The 16,141-nt window shown below is 42.6% G+C and overlaps 1 protein-coding gene across 3 annotated transcripts in view; it reads left to right on the top strand.

The window, feature by feature from the left end:
• CCDC141 (coiled-coil domain containing 141) overlaps positions 1–15,921 on the top strand; it is a 179,725-nt gene extending 163,804 nt beyond the window's left edge. Inside the window, exons 22-23 of one of the 3 annotated variants that reach the window (XM_066575765.1) lie at positions 1,272–2,152; positions 15,514–15,921. In XM_066575765.1, the coding sequence (XP_066431862.1) occupies positions 1,272–2,152; positions 15,514–15,778 (1,146 nt within the window). In that variant the 3' untranslated portion in view covers positions 15,779–15,921. Of the gene's footprint in view, positions 1–1,271; positions 5,496–15,513 lie in introns of those variants that run through there. The other 2 variants (XM_066575767.1, XM_066575768.1) reach the window with 2 other exon arrangements.
• The last annotated feature ends 220 nt before the right edge of the window (positions 15,922–16,141 follow it).

Below are 16,141 nucleotides of genomic sequence, written 5' to 3' on the forward strand. Positions count from 1 at the left end.
GTTATTGTTTCCTAGCTGCACGTACAGCAATCGCTCGCTCCTGGAGGAAAACATCAATCAATGTTGATTTGGTTAAAATAAAACTGTCATGGATTATGGTTAATGAGAAACTGGCGGCTATTCTTGGAGACTGTGAAGCGGTATATGAAAGAATCTGGGCACCTTGGTACTAATACTCGCTCACTATGCATCAGCTAGATCTGTGACCCTTCCAGGGGCCTCTAGCTCACCTTCAAGTATATCCTCTACTCCCCTAATAAATATATGAGGTATATATTTACGGAGCTAAATCAACAGAAAAGTTTTTTGTACCCTTTCAACTCAGGTGCACCAATATGACAAGCTACAAGCATAGCCCAACTCCACGACCCCTTGCTCCTCCCCTTACGTGTTTTCCCTACTGTCTTTATACTTGTTTCTCCCTTAATGTTACTCCTGGTTCAGGTCTCTTCAGGCCGATTTATATTTTGTTTCAGTAGGGGTTTATCTAATAAAGGAATAAAACTTTGAATTTTTCTTTATTCTACTCTGTAAGAAGTAATACCTGAGATGTAATTTGGGGCATTTTGCCCAACTTTGTAACCCCATGACTATTTAAATGGATGTAATATTGAAAGTCATGTTTAATGTGTTTTGAACTTTCCAAAAAACAAATAAAAACTTTGTTAACCCAATGCATCCTGCTTGCTAGTAAAAAATAATTTAGGTTACCACTGCTCGTTGGGTGGTAACCTCCTCCTTGACGTTTGTAGCCCCACGTGAATATCTTGACAGCAGGAGGGCTCACACAATCAGATCTAGCCCGCTGCCGCTGAGAACATTGTTCTGCTCTCCACTACAGAGCGGCTCATCCACAGGTATATGCAGACGCCCTGCAAAGGAGAGCAGAACCATGTTCTTAGCGGCAGCGGATTATATCGGATTGTGTGAGCCCTCCTGCTGTCAAGATATTCACGTGGGGCTACAAGCGTCAAGGAGGAGGTTACCACCCAACGAGCAGTGGTAACCTAAATTATTTTTTACTGGCAATAAATTTTACTGCCACTAAAAAAAATAAATATCTGCATCGGCCTTTTAATCCAATTACCAGCCGGTGGCAACCCTAGTTGTACGGCATCATGAGCATGCAATGAATATAGACAATGATAAGTAGTCTGTATTATGGAATGTATTAAAGACTTAAGATAGTAAGCTTATATCCAAAATCTAAAATCAAGAACTAAAAAAAAAGTTGCATATTTATTAAATTTGAATATTTTCTTTCCTCAAAGCAGCCCCAGAAAGTACCGGAAATTTCCATAAGTGATGAGACTGGGGAAACCAAAGATCTGCCAGTAACTTCCAAAGACGGTAGTGTACAAGCAGATACAGACTTGCAGCCTGAATTGCTAGCAGAAGAAGCTGTATCTGGGGATGAATATGAGTGCATCTCCCCTGATGACATCTCCTTGCCTCCGCTTGCTGAAACTCCTGAATCCAACCTCCCCCAGTCAGAAACAGAGCAGGATGAGCAACCTTGCTACAGCTCACGCAGCACGCATGTCAGCTCCTACAGCATGCAAATGCACATAAACACAAATGGCAAAAGCGTGACCGACAGTTCTGATCTCTTAACATCTGCCGCTTACACTGATACGTCGAGTCACAAAAAGGAAAAGACGTCTAGTTACACTGAGAGATTGTATTCACCCACTGTCGGATACAAAGCAGAGTCTCCTTTCTCGCGCCAGTCAACAACAGTAAATGAGACCCGTTATTCCCTAAGTGCTTCTCCTGCCAAAGCAAAACCTAACTATCACATGATGAACGAGGTGCATGAAACGCATTTGCAGCGCTGTTCTGTTTACAAAAGCACGGAAAAAACAGAACAATTGCATGCTTCTGATAATACTGCTAGAACTAAAGATAGGGCGCATGCTACCCCAGATGAATTCTCTGGTCTCATGTTTCAGTTAGACCCTGCCAAAAGCTGCCAGAGGCACATGGTTACCCAAGAGGCGATTAGAAGTGTTTCAGAAAAACACAGCAGTGCTAGTCTGACAGGTCAAAATCCTGCCTTCTCCAAGAACCTGAATAATGTAACAGTTAAGGAAGGATCTCCAGTTACTTTGGAAGTAGAAGTTACCGGATATCCAGAGCCTACTCTAAAATGGTGGGTAGCATATAATGAAGATAAAATATAGAGTCATTTATGTTTGTATTCTTATCTCCTCGTTTTGTGTGTACAAGGATTGACAGATTATATGGTTAACCTAAACGTCCATCCTTGATGGCTGTAAAACCAGTCCTCAGAGTACTTCAGTTAAGCCCAATATTAAGATAGTCTCATAATATAGTGCTGTATTTTGTTGGTGGACTGCGAGTTACCAGTCATGCAGTTTGGCTCAATCAAAAAAGGTAATTACTATTTACCTGCAAAGCTGGGACAAGGTGATTTGGTGCCCTAGGTAGATCAGACAAATTGCACCCCAACCCATTTTAAAAAGAAAAAAAAATTACATGGCTGGATAACAGATATTTATTATAGATACCTGGATCTGTTAATAATAAAGACCCCCTGAATAAGCCAGCATGATTAATAAAGACCCTTGGATCAGCCAGTATGATTAAGACGAACCCTCCTGGATCAGCCAACACGAATCATACAGACCCTTGGATCAGCCAACACGATTATTAGAGACCTTTGGATCAACTAACATGGTTAATATAGACCCCTATGGATTGGCCAACATAAATAATACAGACCCTTGGATCAGCCAACATGATTAATACAGACTCCCCTAGATTAGCTAACATGATTAATACAGACCCTTGAATCAGGGAAAATGGTTAATTCTGACCCACTAGATACAGACCCTTGGATCAGCCAATATTGATTATTACAGACCCTTGGATCAGCCAATATTGATTATTACAGACCCTTGGATCAGCCAGCACGATTAATAGAGACCTATGGATAAACTAACATGGTTAATACAGACCCCTATGGATTGGTGAACATGAATAATACAGACCCTTGGATCAGCCAACATGATTAATACAGATTTCCCTAGATCAGCTAACATGATTAATATAGACCCACTAGTTCAGCCAACATTAATAATACAGATCCTAGGATTAGCCAACACGATTAATACAGACCCCTTAGATCAGCCAACATGAATAATATAGATCAGACAGCATGATTAATACAGACCCCCTAGATCAGCCAACATGATTAATATAGACCCCCCTAGATCAACCAACACCATTAATGCAAACCCTATAGATTAGCCAACACGATTAATACAGACTCCCAGGATCAGTCTACACAGTCCATGGTCAGGTCCTATAGTTAATATAGGGCCCACTGGATCAGTCTCCATAGTTAAAATGTAGAAAGTTATTAAATAGTAATTTAAAAGTTGTCCAGATTTTTTCTCCCCAAACAGCTCCACTATTATAGATGTGACACAACTTCTAAAAAAGGAGATCCTTTTCTGTTACAGTAGAAAGATTTTTAAGGTCTCAGTCAGACGATCGTTTTTTCCCGCATGTATAGGTGCGAAAAATGGGTCTATTAGAACCAATTCTTTCCAATGAAAGCGTTCACATGTCCATTTTTTTGCAAGCATTTTAAATTTGCACCCGCAAAAAATAGGACATCGTTTTTCGATCCGCACAAAAACGCGGTTTTCATGCAAATCGATGCAACTTTGACAGTAGGAAATCCTACTGTCAAATCCTTTAAATAAGCCCTAGCTGCTGAAAAATCCCCGCGTCCTGGAAGCGCTGCCTCTTATTGGCTGAGCGCTTTGACCAATCGCAGCCAGAATGGCCAACAGCGCTTCTAATCAATGTATTATTTTTTTAATTTCATCAGCTAGGGCTTATTTTTAGCATAGGGCTTATGTTTCAAGCCCCACCCCCTCCCCCTGAAAATCCCTCCCGCGGAGATTCCCTTCATCTCATTGCTTTTATTGGGGCGGCAGCCGCGCCATTCCCATTGAAAGCAATGGGATAGCATCACGCTCCTCTGCGACAGCTGTGGCAGGCGATTGCTTCATCCCTGCTGGGAGTCCCCACATCACTGAACAATATGACAGTGCTGTCAAAGTATTCAGTGATGAGGGGACTCCCAGTGGGGATAAAGGAATCCCCTGCTACAGCTGTCACAGCTGTAACAGAGGAGCTTGATCTTCTTCCTATGTTTTTAATGGGGCCGGTGCTGCTGCCGCTGGCCCCATTGACAACAAGTTGTAACCCGTGGACGTGGCAGTATCCAGGGGTTTCCCATCCAAGGCATCCCCTGCTGCAGCTACACAGCCACAGCAGGGGATAGCGATCCTCTCCCATTGCTTTCAATGGGGCCACACTATATGTGCGAATCGTGTGACCGCACAACAAGTGCAAATAAAAATCACATCTGAAGCGTCGGTCATGTGTTTTCTATACATGCGGTCTGCATCTTTTTGTCACGCACCTATACATGCGGGAATAAAACACTTGTCTGACTGAGCCCTAAACTACGAATACCTGACCAGTTTAAAAGGATTTAATTACACAAACTGCTATAAAGAACTTTCTTTAGCTTGTCTCTTTGTAAATTAGCTTATTTATGGATATTGGACAGTTTGCATTCTGTGAATTGGGGACAGTAGCCTGAAGTCCCATTACCCCCTCACCCAAAAGGACGTTCGTTGAGCAGGCTCGGGATCCAATTCCGTGCCATACAAGGTCTTTAATAGCTGACACCTTTCTGCAACAGCCATAATCAGCACTCATGCTAATTGCAGCACTTTAAATGCCGCTGCCAATACTGTTGATTTTGACGAAGGTTTGTTGTACCCTTTGTGTTGGATGCAGTTGTTGTCATACCCAAAAACTACAAAAAATAAAGAAAATTTGTCTAAGAGGATCAGTCCATAAAAACTAACCCAGTGAGGCGGTGGTATATAAAATGGTAGATCATAAATTGCATCTAAGAGGCTGAAACTCCTTCTGGTTCTTGATTTATAAGACATTCCCCGAGGTCCAGTTTAAAGTCCACTGTACTAATACTGCAGCATGGTTCCCATTTACATACATGTTTTTTAACTTTAGCTCAGGTTGCTCACAATACAATTCCTCATCTATTGTTCCTTTTCTAACACATTCCACAAGGATATTCAGCTTGAAAGCAGCCCATACTGTGCGTTTGTGTCCAGAAATTAGGTTTTTGGCAAGATACCAAACTGTTTAGCTATTAAACTTCTTTTTTGAGTTTTTGTTTTTGTGTGCTTTGTGCAAGATATTGAAATTGTTTTGTGAAAATGTACTATGGATTTCGCCCCATCGGGTCACTTGTTTTTCTATTGTGAGATGTTCATCCATTTAATTAGCCCCCTTTATCAAAACTAATTTTCTTGAAACTATGTAAGGGTGACACCAATGCGGTTTTTGTAATAGCCGCCTGCACCAAAATAGAAAATTCTTGGAATGTGATACACAGAGCTTTAATAAAATGTGTCATTGAATATCATGTCTGTAATAAATGAGTTTTCAGTAAACCTAAGCATTAAAACTTATGTAGGTGGTTTTGCTAAACATTGCCAAGGTCTACCCGGTTATTTACATTAAAGGGGTTTTCTGGGCAAAAACTATTGTCTCTCCACAGGATAAGTTATGAATAGTTAATTGCCGGAGATCCCAGGACCCTTGGAGATGAGCTAATCGCCCTGCCTGCTGTCAGTGCAGTGGACCAGATGTGTGTCGCAGGGAACAGCAGCAGACATGCGTTAGTTGGCTTCACACTCATTGATATCAATGGGAGCTGAAGTGGCTGTTTCATTTCTGCAGACGTCCCCGGGGTTGAAGGCAGAAGTGTAAAGTGAAAGGGTAATAGCCGCTTTAGCTCTCATGGATCTCAATGGGAGAGAAGCCAGCTAGGACACTTCCTCTGCCATCCCCTATGATGTACATCCGTCTCACTGCACTGATAGCAGACAGGGCAATCAGCTTAGCGCTGGGGATCCCGAGCAGTAGTTCCCAGGCGATTAACTGTTGATGACCTATCATCTGCATACGTCATCAACAGTTTTTTTTCCTGGAAAATCCCTTTAAGATGGCCATACATTCAATATTCCCCACTTATCAGACCTGCATTTAGATATTTTTTGCAGTTGGGATGCTCATTGGAAAACATACATATACCATAGATATTTGCCCACATCATGAACAGAAAGTCTTATGATGGGTAAAGTCAGTCATTAACAAACAAGGAAATTTTTAAACAATGGATGTTTCCAACAAATTGGGAAGATTTATAATTTTTGGTACTATAGACAATACTCTTTACATGAATAGCCAGCTATGGGGTCAATTCCGTTAGAGAAATTGGATTTCTTTAAATCCTTTTATATCAAGTACATATACAGCCAGTGGCGTAGCAAGGGCAGGTGGTACCCGATGCGGAAACAGTTTTTGTCCTGTCTCTCCCCTGCAATTTTGAAATTATTAGAAGAAAGAAAAACAAGATACTTACAGTTGCTGTATGCGCAAACAGGCAGCGCAGTAGTGCTGCCTATTTGCGTATAAATTAGCTCAAGCATGCAGGCACCTCCGCAAATTGCCTGCCACCTGGAGCATTATGACCAGACTGTTAGGAGGTTTAGTTTCTGCAATGAGGACGGTCATGTTCATATCTGGAGACTTAAGGTTGAGCGCCTCAATCCTGAATTTGCTGTGGATCGGCACATTGCCACCACTGCTGGTGTGATGGTCTGGGGGGCCATCGCATACAACAGTCGGTCACCCCTAGTAGTAGTACTAAGGACAATGATAGCTCAGTGACATGTTCAGGACATCCTGCAACCACATGCACTACCTCTCATGGCGGCTTCCTAGAGGCATTTTCCAGCAGGATAATGCTCGGCCGCACACACAGGGATATCACAGGAAGCCCTCACCACATTGTCACACATCCATGGTCTGCCTAGTCGTCCGATTAATCACCAATGTATGGTATCACCTGGTGGTGGTGGTCAGAGTGGGGAGGGTAAACTTCTACAGCCTACAAGTTTGCACGATCTAGAGGCTCAATTCTAACAAATGTGGACCGATATGCCGCAGGATACCATACAGAACCAGTATGTTTCTAGTACCCTTTTGTACCAAGCTAGAGGTGGTACAACAGGGTACTAGAGCCTCCATGCCCGCCTGTATCACATCTTGTATCCAAGCTAGAGGTGGTACAACAGGGTACTAGAGCCTCCATGCCTACCCGTATCACATCTTGTATCCAAGCTAGAGGCGGTACAACAGGATACTAGAGCCACCATGCCTGTCCGTATCACATCTTGTATCCAAGCTAGAGGCGGTACAACAGGGTACTAGAGCCTTCTTGCCCACCTGTATCACATCTTGTATCCAAGCTAGGACGGTACAACAGGATACTAGAGCCACCATGCCTGTCTGTATTACATCTTGTATCCAAGCTAGAGGCGGTACAACAGGGTACTAGAGCATCCATGCCTGCCCGTACTACATCTTGTATCCAAGCTAGAGGTGGTACAACAGGATACTAGAGCCTTCCTCCAAGGGGTCGGTTTTCTGCAACAAATTCTTCTTTGCTCTGATATTGTAATCACTTATAACAATGTTACAATCACACAGAAAGTTTCATTAGATTTTGACAACTTCTTCTAGGGTAGAGATTGTATATCTGACAACTACTGGTAGTAGTTTAGGCAGCCTAGCCGGCCACAGTGGGAAATATAGTCACCCCAGAGAAAGTTTATACTTCTTTATAACATGCTAGTGAATACATGATGCACCGTAATAGATATACACACATACAAACACACACACATCTAAACACACACACACACACACAAGCATCCCCCGCATCTCCAGCACACAGAGCTCCGCGGTGAGCACACAGCGGACCGCATCCAGCATCTGTACAGTAGTCTGGCCCATTATGTCTCCCATACGACCGCAGACACAAGCAGTGCCACTTATTCCTCTGCGCCAGGGCCACCACTGCCAGGGAAACCAGCAGGCTTAAGCCAAGTTGTGCCATGCAGATAGGCACCAGTAGCTGCTGCAGAAGGCAGTTACGGAGCACAGAAGGGACAGGAAGTTGAGGATGAGGCCTCAACTTCCTGCCTGCCCCTCTCCGCTGCTGATCCATCCCAGGGGAATGTAAGAGGACCGGACGGCAGGCAGGACCACAGCTGAGCTGTCACCCCCCCCCCCCCCCCCCCTCGCGCGCTGATAGCACCCAGGGTGGTCCACACCTGCCGCACCCCTCTTCCTACACAACTCTATACAGCAACTAGAAATTCCTTGGCAGAAAGTATAACTATTGTGACAACTCGGGGTTTACTCGCCTCTGGATCGCCATCCACACGGTCAGGAAGTGACTCAAATATGCTCCAACAGTCAGTAGTTTTCTTTAAACTTGGCTCCTGCCAGCCTTTATTCATAGCATATCAAACAAATCATACACAGTCCAAATAAACATTAGGGTTCACAACCCTCAGGGTCCTGTCACTAACCCCTCCTGGGGCATCTGGAGGGCGTCTTCCTCCGTCAGACAGGGTGACAGACCCAACTGGTCTACACCGGACATCAGGCTCCAAGTCCCTGATGCAGCTTCCTTCACCGCCTCTCTGGCTCTCTCAGCCAGCGTCTTTCTGGCTCTGGCAGGAACTGGCTCTTTAGTAGCCATTTCCTGTTACACCCATCAGGTATTAACCCTTACATCTCCTTTTGCAGGTGTCAGAATGCCTATCTAGCACCTTATGCAGGTTAGTCTGACACTGCCCTGCTACACTATATACTTATTCAAAGGAGAAGGCCATTTACTAAAATAAAATGGGGGAAATATCTCCATAACGCCAGGTGCAATATAGCATATCTTTTTTTCTTTCTCACATTTTACAGAAGCAGAAAAGTTTGACATCACGGTGATTACTTTCTGTAATTTGTTCTCTTATCTTACCACAGCAAACCCCATTGTAAAGCAATTAAAAGTGAACTGTGGCACATAAAAATTTAATAAATTTAATAAACTTTGATACATCTTTACTTATAATAATAATAATCTTTATAGCACCAACATATTCCGCAGCGTTTACAATACGGGGGAAATAAAATAAAACAAGACCACGGTTATATGAAGTAATCAACTGATGGAAACAGTAGGTGAGGGTCCTGCTTCAACTAGCTTACATACTACAAATAGTGCGGTGATACAGAAGGTAAAGGGGCTGAAGATGTGTATAGTATGCCGAGGTGGAGTCGGTATGACTGCAGATGCCAGTTGATTACGGCTAGCAGGGATTGCAGTCTGTGGGAAAGGGAGCATGTTATCAGGTGGAGTTCAGAGGGGTTTGGTTTAGGGGATATGGTATGCCTCCCTGAAGAGGTGCGCTTTTAGAGCACGCCTGAAATTTAGTTTATCAGTGATTGCCCGGATATTTTTTGGTAGAGCGTTCCAGAGGACAGATGCTTCTCTGGAGAAGTCTTGGAGGCGGAAATGAGAGGTTCGAATTAGAGGGGCATTTAGGGATTATTCATACAGGCATATATCAGCCGGGTTCTCACGCTCAGCCGATATACGCTCTCCCTCTCTGCAAGGGGAGGAGGCGGACCTGGCCGGGATCTAGTGCACTGAGCTCCCACTCCCTCCTCTGCCCTCTCCCCGCCCCTCCCCACTGCTTGGGGGCGGGAGCTTAGTGTACTAGCTCCCAGCCAGGCCCACCTCCTCCCCTTACAGAGAGGGACAGCATATATTGGCCAGGCGTGAAAACCCGGCCGATATACGTCTGTCTGAATAAGCCCTTAGTCTGATTTCGTTAGCAGAGCTGAGGGCGTGGGCTGGGTGGTGAATTGAGATGAGGGAAGCAATGTAAAGGCCCATTTACATGTAGAGATGATCGCTCAAAAATCGCTAAAAAGTGATCGTTTGAGCAATCATCGTTGCATCTAAATGCGTGGCCATTGTGCATTTTTCGTGCACTGCTAGCTCATCGTTAAATACAGGCCAACCTAAAAATCATCATCGGAGAACAAAGGAGCTGAAAGGAGATACGAGCCCTCCGGCTATTAACTGCATTCAGCAAAATGCTTCATTTGCACACTCAATAGTTATTAAGTAGCTGAGTAGCTACTTAATAGTTTATGCAAAATGATCGCTCAAAGCTGTCACTCCGTGTAAATGGGCCTTAAGGCGGGGCGGTGCTGTAGATTTATGAAATTGAGGCAAGTGGACTTATAGTCTGGGCACATAAAATTCTATGGTCACCATACTAGCATCATGTGCATGAGGCCAAAGTAATGTAGACAATGGAAAAGTAAAACTATGGGGAACATTTATTAACTAATCTATGCCAGAATACTCCTGTAGAAAAGTCCCTAATATTTTGCGCGAGCCCTACTTACATAAGAATTTTGCAACTTTCATTCCTCTTGCGCCGACTCAGACTTTTTCGTAAAGTAGATGGGGCATGGCCTCCCCAAACCGACTTATTTATGTATAACTTATACCAAAAACTGTCTGTGCACACTGGCATCAGACGTACATTCCAGTGAAGGTGCATGGAGGTGCTGTAAATACGCAGAATATATGAAAAGGCAGGAAGTGCCACGCTTAGTAAATTTCCCTTTATCCATCTTCAATTTGCCCTTCCTAATTGATCTCTTTTTTCAATTGACGCATTCCGAAGTCTTCACCAAACAATGTAATTCTACGTATTTAGAATTATTGTCTGCAAATAGATTAATTCTTTAAGTAATTGTAATTCGTTGCCCCATTAAACTTCCTTATTGTAATTTTACTTATGAAAGGCATTATGATAGTTGTCCTCTATATATGTTCATGACATGAAGTGTTCTCTGCCTCAACACAACTCAAGAACTGGGAGCAGAATTAAAGTTAATGGCAGCTAGACAACACCACAGTTATACTTTAGACTCTGTTCAGATTGTTCTCCTTTTACAAGACCCATGATAGATATGACAGATCATTTGAAGTATTTTATAACAGATTCTAGCTGATTCTGGTGGGTCCCATTTGAATTCCAGGTCCTATTTTGTTGCTAGGCGAAGTAATACAGCAGACAATGGTCTTCTATTTGTCAGGTTCAACATAAACCTGATTGAACAATACCATGAGTCCAATGTGAATAGAGGCTAGAGTGGGTCTTAAATTGTAATCAAAATTTGACAAACTGGTAAAGCACATGTAATACTTCCAACGTACTTATGATGTTCTGGAATATTTTTATGAAAAAACTGTTGAAGTTCTTGAAAGTACTACTTTAAATGATAATGTCTCTTCATCTTGTCTTGCTCCTTTAGACTTTTGCACATTAGCATTACAGGGGTGTTCCCATATGAGATTTTTAATGCATATCCACAGGATATGCCGTAAAAGTCTAATACATGTAGGTCCCACCTGTAAGACCTGCACGTATCTCGAGTTCTGAGCCCATCCATCCCCAGATTGGCTGTATGAGGTGGCTCAAGGTGGTTGAGAGTTATGGAAACGGCCAAATCGGTTACGCTGTGTTGTTTCTCTAACTCCCATAGAAGTGAATGGTGGTTACAGAAACAGCAAAGTCCAGCGAGCTACAGTGTTTCTGCAGCTCCCAAATAATGGAAGCAGTGTGGCTCACTGCACTATGCTGTTCCTGTAACTCACATTCCTACTTCCTGATAGCCCTGGCTGCCTTGTAAAACGGAGCATTCCCATCACAGCCATGGTTGGGCAAGATGGGAATATCTCTTTTTGGGGTCCCATTGGGGTTTCCATTAGGTTTCACGGCAAGAATTATATAGTCTGCAGAGCTAATGCTGTAGTCCCATGGAAGCCTGACAAGACCCCATTTTGGGAACCTGTCTCGTCCCAAAAACACCATAAACTAAGTTATGGTGCTTATAGGAGAAGGAATGTGGAGTCCAGAGGTGTACTTTTTATACTTACCTGGCTCCCCATTCCCTCGCTTTCACCCTTGGAAGATGGCACTCGATCTGTGAGTGTGACCCTTGTCTTCAGTCAGTGTGCATACACACACTTTTCTTTATGGGAGACTGCACACAGTGACTAATGCAAAGTTTCACATTGACAGACCAAGGGCCAATTTCCAGGGTGACAGCGAGGGAACGAGAAGACAGGTAAGTAAAAAAAAGCAGATCTCCAGACTCCACATTCACTGTCCTATAAGCAGTATAACTTAGTTTATAGTGCTTATAGCACTTGACAGGTTCCCTGTAAAGTCAGTATCTCTTTGAATACCGGTCTGGCGCAGCTGTCATAGTTCCATTATAAATAGAAGCCATGACGCTAGTGTGTACAGAGCCTAGTGACATATTTACTGCTGATATTCATGGAAATCTGTGTTGAAAATACAATTTACCAAGTCCTTCTGTCTCATACAGCATATACACTCTCTCACCAATTCATGCTTCCTGAAACGTCTACATGTTTTTGTAACGCAACTGGATTATTACACATTTTATTTTGTATTGGGGACTTCCCTGCCATTATCTGGGGTAATTCTATTACTAGTCTTTCAATTGTTTCGCTAAATGCAGTTGGTTACCAATCCTATCAGTATAATATGTCAAGACTGGCAATCGGCTTATAGTAAAAACTTTCTTTTAACAGCACTCAAGGTTTAAAACTCAACAAGGGCGAAATGCACCATTTATAGAACAGAAGTACTGCATGCCGTCAGAGGTGACTTCCAGATAAAGTAAGGTTTTTGATAGCTAAGCAGATTTAAGAGCTGCCCAAACTGAACATGGAAATGAGTGATCAGCTTAATATATGTAGGCAAACTGAATGATCATTATAACATAGATATAATACAAGTACAAATCATGGGCTGATTGTTATATCCTTCTAATTTAGTCAAGTCAGTTCATGTTGAAAACCATTGGCATACAAATAGAGGAGGGACTCCATAGCAAAACTTAATTTTTCCCAGGGTTTTCTCAACCAAAACAGATGGGTCTGGGGTTTATTTTACCCTCCATCTATTTCCAGGACCCTTCAGCCAATACTCCATGCTCTTTATTTCTAACACTGCAGTTGGTCTGTAAAGAGGTTTTCTACATAGGTCCCCTCTAACTAATAGGAAAGGGGATGGGACCAACAATGGCTGGTCCCATTCTCCAAGGGTCCCAATCTGCTTTAGTGATTAAGCCAGCCATGTGATGTTACAATGCTTGTTAATACTAACCATCAGGGGCGTAACTATGAAGGGTGCAGGGGATGTGGTTGCACCCGGGCCCAGGAGCCTTAGGGGGCCCATAAGGCCTCTCTTCTCCATATAGGGAGCCCAGTACTATATAGGGCTATTGTTTTATATCTTTTTTCAGACTTTTTTTTTCTATATTTTAGTTTTATTGGGGGTAAAAAGCTACAAAAAAAGATTTTTTTTAATTTATAGGTTCTTTTTTAAAATTAGTATATTTACTCTAAAATAAAGTATTGGAATAGGTTCCTCATTTTGTTTTGCTTGTTTTGATAAATAATGGGTTTGGATTATAGGGCGACAGTTTTGGTTGGTATTGGAGGTGGGGCATTTTCTTTTTTATGTAATAATTTTTATTTTATTTGATAATTTTTTTAACTTATTATTGTAATTATTTGTTTTACCATCTATATCCCTCATGATGTCATATAAGACCTCTGGGCGTCATTCACATTGTATTTCTTATTTTTATGTCATACCTCTCCACTGTAGCAGGGGTATCCATAAGAGCCCCAGTTACAGGGAAAAACATCCACCTGTAGTGACAGTAGTCTCTAACAGTGCTAATTAGGATCTGCTAGGACCCTGCAGCTCTGCTGTAAAAGGGGGACCTGGCAGTCACTTGATTGCCAGGTTGCATAGTGGAAGTAATACCTCCACTTTCACTCTTTAGTAAATAGCACTAGTTGAGCGCTATGTAGCATGGAAAGCAGAAGCGGTTTAAAACAGCTTTTCCTTTCTCCTCTGGGTCCTCAGCTATGTCTGACATCCGAGAACCCGACCTGCTCCTGCTTGATTGCAGGAGCAGCGGCTTTAATCCCGCACCGTACTTCTGCTATCGGTCGGGATTAAAGCCCAGGACCAAGCACCTGATATTTACTGAGTGTGGTCCTTAAAGGGTTAACAAGCACTGTTACATCATCTTGCTGGCTTAATCACTAAAACGCTTCTGACAGTTTCTCTTTTAGGGCTATTTCAGATGACCATATATTGGCTTGGTTTTCACGCCGAGCCAATATACAGTGTCCTTGTCTGCAGGGGGAGGAGGATGGAAGAGCCAGGAGCAGGAACTGAGCTCCTGCCCCCTCTCCAGAATTTGCAATAGGAGGGGGCGAGACGGGGGGGGGGTGTAAGTAACGGCACTTAGCTCCGCCCCTCCCCCCTCATTGAAAATAGTGGCAAGGGGTGAGAGCTCAGTTCCTGCTCCTGGCTTTTCCATCCCCCCCCCCTGCAGACAAGGACACCGTATATAGGCTCGGCGTGAAAACCTAACCGATATACGGTCGTCTAAATAAGCCCTTAAAGTGTTAAGTATGAAGGTAAATTAAAAGGGTATTCCAATCTCAGGCTTTTATGGCATATCCACAGGATATTAATAGTATATCCACCTCTGAGACCCACATCTATCTCAAGATCGGCCTCCCCAACCCTATCCTAACTGTATGGGGAGGTCGAGAATACATAAATAGCTGAGCACAGCTAGCTATAGTTTCTGAAGCTATCAAGTAACAGAAGCAGCATAGCTCTCTGTATTGCATATAACATATAGCCTCTGCTGTTTCTGTAGTTCCAGATACCCAGACAGCGGCATACAAAGGAGTATTCTCATAGCAGCCATGATAGGGCGAAATACCCCTCTAAGTTATTTCCAATATTATTGATGCACAAGCTGTGGAACTTACCTGAAATTTCAATATTACTTGCAGTAACCATATAACCAGATTCCATGAAGGTGTACAAAGAGTTTGATTTTCTAATAGATGCCCTACTCTATTACCCAATGGAACTGAACTTGTAAAAAGGAGTAATTTGCATTAGGGAAATGTTAATAATGTGCCATTTTGGAGGTTAAGTTTAACAATGTGCTAAGGACAAAAATAGGAAACCAACTCACCGATGAAAGCTCTGGTCTGGTCAACTCCCATGTTCCTGCCATAAGTCATCACTCAAATATGCAGCCTAAATCTGCTCTGTACAGAGTGTCACTTACTGCAGACCTTCAGTACTTACCATTGCCTAATCCAACACAGTCCTATTTATTGTGTATCATACAAGATTTACATACACGGGTTTTATTTGATACAGTTTAGTAATGCATGCAATTATACAAGGAGTGGTAGCTGGACTAACAAGTCACACATCATTACTACCGCATAATAATGTTAACAAGCCATTTCCATCTGCAGGGTAAAGGAGGAAAATAAAGAATTTACATGTATGTTTCTATATATCACTGTATGGACTCTTACACTATAAACCTGCTACAAATAACAACTTTCTGCTTTAGGTACAGAAAGAATAAGAGACTTTGTACAAGTGATCACCTGGACGACCATGAAAAGCAACCCAGTCAAACCTTCATTATACAAGAGGTGTCTAACAAGGAAAGTGGCCAATTAATAGCTTGCACTTCAGTCTATAAAGCCACCATTACTCCCAAGAGTGATGCCAAGTTGACAGAATGCAGACCACTATGGGTTTCAGATGTTGATTGGATAACGCTTCTTGCCATCTATATCTGTGTGTCGGTCACGTATTGGTTACTATGTTAGTTAATGCACTGATTGACAATGAGTTTAGAAGGCTTTGGTTTTCATCAAACTACTTCTTTCTTTAGAGGTGAAAAAAATATATATCACAGAGGGCTTAGTAGGATTCTTAAAGGGAGAACTTGTCATAGAGAGACGTCCTAAAACTTAACAATTTTTTCTAGATTAAAAATATATCCGGGCAGGATGGCCCAAGAAAGACAGCACTTACATTTGGGGTGTTTACAACAGAAGGGCTAAACCAAGCAATGCAGTCATGGTCACTTCCCCCAAAAAGATCCCCTCAGCTAATAAGGGATCAATAAATCACGTTAATGTAATAGCTGGATGAACAAAAGCCAGCAAAAAAATGCTAGCAAAGTTTCA

The sequence above is a fragment of the Eleutherodactylus coqui genome, chromosome 8 (assembly GCF_035609145.1).
Source record: "Eleutherodactylus coqui strain aEleCoq1 chromosome 8, aEleCoq1.hap1, whole genome shotgun sequence".
Taxonomy (NCBI): domain Eukaryota; kingdom Metazoa; phylum Chordata; class Amphibia; order Anura; family Eleutherodactylidae; genus Eleutherodactylus; species Eleutherodactylus coqui.